General features: G+C 44.5%; 1 protein-coding gene across 2 annotated transcripts; it reads left to right on the top strand.

The window, feature by feature from the left end:
* The first annotated feature begins 448 nt into the window (after positions 1-448).
* Positions 449-4,963, top strand: LOC131245971 (uncharacterized). 2 transcript variants are annotated; one of them, XM_058245806.1, is made up of 8 exons: positions 451-715; positions 792-1,014; positions 1,391-1,781; positions 2,388-2,525; positions 2,607-2,763; positions 3,446-3,599; positions 3,684-3,839; positions 4,530-4,963. In XM_058245806.1, exons 1-8 carry the CDS (start codon positions 573-575, stop codon positions 4,743-4,745), a joined length of 1,578 nt encoding a protein of 525 aa, XP_058101789.1. In that variant the 5' UTR covers positions 451-572; the 3' UTR covers positions 4,746-4,963. The 2 variants fall into 2 exon arrangements, with proteins under 2 accessions (XP_058101790.1, XP_058101789.1); XM_058245807.1 differs by lacking the exon at positions 3,684-3,839 and having other exon boundaries at positions 449-715.
* The last annotated feature ends 213 nt before the right edge of the window (positions 4,964-5,176 follow it).

The raw sequence follows: 5,176 nt of genomic DNA, 5'->3' as shown, positions 1-5,176 counted from the left end.
CGAACTTTAGAACCCTAAAAACTTTTTGTACGTATTAACCAATGTACGAAAAAACAATAAAATGATCTCTCCCTATCCAAGGATCACTCTTTTCATTACTTAGTATTCACGGATAATGTTGTGTTGAAGTATGAAAGGTTACATCTTCGAAGTGGAGGACAGTGTAATTGTTCTTATACACAATGTGGTCAGGGCGTTATTGTCACAGGAGTTTCCATTTGGTAGATGAACTATCTTTCTTGATATGGTAAAGAACCGGACTAGAAGCATCCCGAATCCAGGAACATATCATGTGCGGCACGTGTGGGGCCACCGCCCCGAGATATTTCATTTCCAAAAGGATGCCATGTCAGCTCGCTCCCAGTTCTCGGGGTACTCGTATGTGTCAACCACGTAGAAAATGTCGAATTTAGGGACCAATCGATCGCTTTTGCTTGTGCCGTTCAGTTCTCGTCAAGATATTTTAGCGAAATGCCTTCGCCCTTTTCTAAACAGCCGAACTCTCCCTCCATCGCCCTCCTTTCTAAGCAGCCGAACTCTCTCTCTCTCTCTCTCTCTCTCTCTCTCTCCAAATGGAGATTAATTGTTTAATGAATTCTTTCTATCCCAAGAGCAACAGCTTCCGAAGGAGAATAGGAAACAGAAATTCATTTTGGGCATGGAATCATCAAGAAGCCACAGTAATCAACTGCCTCAACAAAGCATCAGCAAAGATGTACGGTGCCCTTCCTATCTACAAGTTCTCTGTTTTCATTTGTTCTCTGTCCTCACCTGTTGAGTTCTTGTGCCAGAGACTGCGGGCATTGTGGTATGAAATTGGAGCGCCCACTCGAGATGTCGTCTGTTACGCCCCACCAAAATTCATTCATAGCAAAGGCCAGCGAGAGCACGGAGCAATTGATAGATGATCCAGTTAAGGAGAAGAAGGGTACGGTGGTTGGTGCTGTCGCTCTGATAATCGGGACCACTATCGGCTCTGGAATTCTTGCTCTTCCCAAGAAAACTTCTCCTGCAGTATACCATCTCTTCCTATTTTTTCTCCTCACGTCTTTTGACAATGCTTACTTTGAAATTGGCAAGCTGCAAGCACATCGAATCTACCAATGTGTCCGCAATCCAGGCCATTCGTCAGGTGGGCCCTATGGTTAATTTGCCCTTGCCCAAAAGATGACCTGCCCACTTATCAGGTGGGCCACTATATGTTTTCATTTCTAACCATCCATCTCTTGGTTCACGTGGCCCACCTGATAAATGCACATCCACCATGGGACCCACCTGATGAGAAGTGTATCCAGATGGACATGGAAGTAGCATTCCTCACTCTCACATGGAAACACAATGTTGCTGCATGGATGTGTGGATCTGGCATTAAGGAATTTGAATGCTGCAGGGCTTCATACCAAGTGCAACGTGTATGATCGTTTGCTGGGGTTTTCACCTGATTGAAGCTCTCTTGTTAGCTGAAATAAACGTGGGTCTGAGGAATAATAAGAAGAGACAAGGAGAAGATGGTCCGGTGGAAATAATATCTATAAGGACCATGGCCCAAGAGACACTGGGCCAATGGGCTGGGACCTTGGCTACTATTACCTACATTTTCTTAGCATACACTTCTTTGGTAGCCTACACATCCAAGTCTGGAGAAATCCTCTCCCATTTGATCAATCTCCCGATCTCCGTCTCTGGTGTCTTCTTCACCCTTTTTTTCACACTTCTCATCTCTGTTGGTGGGACCCACCTCACCGACCGGATCAACCAATGGTTAACGGCCTTTATGATAGGTTTGTTGCCTGGCATGCTTCAGTTCCTTTTATTTTCCTTGATGAACGCTTCTAAAGCTACTTCATAAGGTGGGCCACACAGTGCACTTTGACCTGAAAATCAGGCTGGTCTGGTGATCTGGTGGTGGGCCATGGGCATATATTATTGGGTGGCTGTTCTTTTCTTTTAATCATGGATCGACAGCTTGTATGACTTACCTCGGACTCATTCAAGTCCATTCCAGTTGGGCACTGTGAGTCAACAACAGTGAAATATAGGCCTGGCTAAGATGAGTCACCCCTGATTTGGCCGAGTTGCAACTGGACTTAGGACTGAGCGATTTGACTGAGTTGCTGAGTCTTAAAACCGTTTGTTATTACTATTATTATTTTTCTGCACTCCTGGCCATTTTATGACTAGACTGGCTCTGATTTTTAGACCACGTCACATATACAGTGGGGCCCACCTGATGAATGACCCGGATCTTGCACATAAGTGCTACATAGGAGAGTATGATTTCAAATCATACTCCCTCCAGTGCTCTTCACATTTCTTTTACTGGAAGCTTCACAAGACGGATTGTTGCATGGTGTTCACACCCTAATGCAAAAGAAATGGATGGACAGGGCTACTAGTGGTGATTGAGGTGATAGCTGCACTCTCTGGGGGGTGGTCAGGTTTGTCATCAACAGCTGATTGGGCTAGAGTTCCAGCCACGGTCCCAGTGATCATCTTTTCTCTTGTATATCACGATCTAGCACCCGGTAAAAATCAACTGCTAATGATCAATGTGGCTGAGTGAGAAATGGTGCTACATGGCCCAGTGACAATTTCTTTTCTTGCAGTTATTTGCACATACTTGGGTGGCGATCTCACCCGTATAAGGGTTTCGGTAGTCCTCGGCAGCCTCGTGCCATTGGTGGCTTTGCTTGTCTGGGATGCAGTTGCACTTGGGCTCTCGCAGAGTGCGGATGGGATCGATCCTGTTGACTTGCTCATGCGGTTGTCAAATCTCTCTAAAGTTCAGTACATTGCAACGGGCCAGGCTCATTCCGAAGGCCTTGATTTGATCGTCAGGCTTGCGAAATAATGGGCCAGGCTTGGCCTCCGGTCAGGGCCTTCTGTATTGATTTCCCAGCTGAGCATAGGTCCTGGCTCATTTATGGCTGTCATGGGCTACACTAAGGATGAAGTTGTAGACACACGGGCTGAGCTCAGGCCTTCATTACCTGTCTGGTGAGGAAATGGGCAGGGGTGCAGTTGGCCTGATCTTGCCCACACTCAACTCATTACCGCTCGAGAAAAATATATGAAGATGGAACGTTTGCAAATCTTCTCATGTACACACAGGCACGCATATAGGATGATTGAAAACTCGGTGACTCGGGCTGACTCGTTCAGTACTTAGTCTTGAGTCAGGACTGCTTAGTTAGGGGTGACTTGTTCCAGTCAGGCCGTAGGGCCGAGCTGGGTTGGACTTGACAGAGTCCAAGTTGACTCGGATGACTCAATCCCACCGGCACGAGTCGGCAGTCCCTGCATAGAAGGGTAAAGCACATACATTAAATCACCAACGCAGACTCACATGCCAACACCAATTACTAGAATTGAAGTTTAGGTTTTACTAAAACTCTGATGTGTGTCATTTAAATTCTATCCAACTGATGGCTCTGCTCTGGTTCAGGGTGGAGTGGCACGGGGTGTCAGCCATGGTTGAAGGATTCTCACTTTTGGCAGTCGGAACGTCGTTGATCGGAACAATGCTTGGCTTCTCTCAGTTCTTCGAGGAGCACCTCACCAACCTCTCACTTCCTTCTCCCTCAACCGAATCACTACAAGTAACTAGTTTGCTTTGCATATGTTCTTGTTTGGTTACTTGCAGACTGTTTCTGCTAGTATTTATTTACCAGTTGCTCTGCTAGGAGAAGTTGGATGGAACTGAGAGTGGATATTTTGGCCTAAGAAATTGGTGGGGAAGTAACAAGGTTAACTTCATGGCGACTGTAATGGTAGTTGCTCCGCCTATACTCATCTCGACCACTGTACCAGATGCCTTCTCCACTGCGACCGACTTTGCTGTGAGTGAAAGAGAACCCTTGCGAAAAACCACGAGTCTTGGAAAATGATTATCATATGCAATAAAATTCGCTGCCGAAAGAAAGGCCCTCAAATGCCATATGAACTCCATGTGTCTAGTGTTGCACATGAACATAGCAGGTTCCATCACGGACTAGTGGCCCCCAGTAAAAATTGGGTTGATCCTAACCACTTGAAGGGAAGATTTTGTGCGATAAATGTGGACTATTGGTCAACTTCTTTTCGCACCACCCTTTTCCTTTTGAAGGTGGAAACTATGGAAAACAATACAAATTTCAACAGTTTCCTCTGTTTGAGAAGCCATAAAAAGAGGGGAAATTGTTTTGTTTTCCTAACTTTTTTCTCAAAAGAAAAAAGAGTAGAACAATTTTCCAAAGAATTGTCAACTGTTTCTTCACACAGTTAAGTGAGACAAGTCTCCTTGTTTAACCATTGATCTTTCCACATTTGCTTGGACAACAGAACTCCAAACCAAACAAGGAAACAGTTCTGCAGTTTTCCACTTTCTTAGGATTCTAGAGGGGTTTTTTATGTTCATGTTTTGGATTCTCCCTATTTAAATGGAAAAACTACTCTGTCCCAATAGTCGGATGGCTTAACTTCTACTCAAAAGGAGTATTATTCCCTTAATCTTGTTATTGGACACTCACTTCTACTTTCGTGTGGCTAAGGGAGGCTATTGCATGACAATGCTATTTGGAGTCCTCCCACCAGCAATGGCATGGGCAATGCATTCCAAATCATGCCACGGCAGCAACAGCAATGGCGGCGAAGATGGTCGAAAGGTATTGTCTGCAGCGAAGCCTGTGCTTCTTGCAGTTGGACTATTCGCTTGCGGGATAGTGATGGAGCAAATACTACAAGATCTCTCGGTGTTACATTCCTAACTATCTCTTAATAACAACATAGGCATTATATCATAGCTTAAAAAAGACAAACCCTTTCCATGGGATGGGAAATTTCTTTAGTTTACTAAAATCTATTGGTCTTTGCAGCATTGTTTTGTATATGGATCAGTACCATCTGCTATTCCCTAGTAATAAAATCTAGAAATTTGACAAGGCGGCTGGATTTCCTAGTAGGAGTCTTGGGTTTGAATTTCCCACCTTTATAACCATTGTTTGTCTACTACTTTATTTTTAGCTTTGGAATTTTCATTTAGGCTACAGCAACTTGGCATAATACTCATCAAGATATTTAGTCATCTGCATAATGGACCATCTTACGCATATGCTAGATGGCCATCAAATAAATGGTCCTGCAAAAGATTAACCCTTTTATCCCCTGCAAAAGGGTCAGTTGAAAGGGGGGATACCAA

The sequence above is a fragment of the Magnolia sinica genome, chromosome 5, assembly GCF_029962835.1.
Source record: "Magnolia sinica isolate HGM2019 chromosome 5, MsV1, whole genome shotgun sequence".
NCBI classification, from domain to species: Eukaryota; Viridiplantae; Streptophyta; class Magnoliopsida; order Magnoliales; family Magnoliaceae; genus Magnolia; species Magnolia sinica.
This window is presented reverse-complemented; position numbering and strand designations above follow the sequence as displayed.

Excerpts from the sequence above, each read along its gene's own strand:
- LOC131245971 (XM_058245806.1), top strand. The coding sequence starts at position 573 with ATGGAGATTAATTGTTTAATGAATTCTTTCTATCCCAAGAGCAACAGC. Across the intron at positions 1,015-1,390 it reads CCAAGAAAACTTCTCCTGCA|GGCTTCATACCAAGTGCAAC; the intron begins GTATACCATCTC and ends TGAATGCTGCAG. Across the intron at positions 2,526-2,606 it reads ATATCACGATCTAGCACCCG|TTATTTGCACATACTTGGGT; the intron begins GTAAAAATCAAC and ends CTTTTCTTGCAG.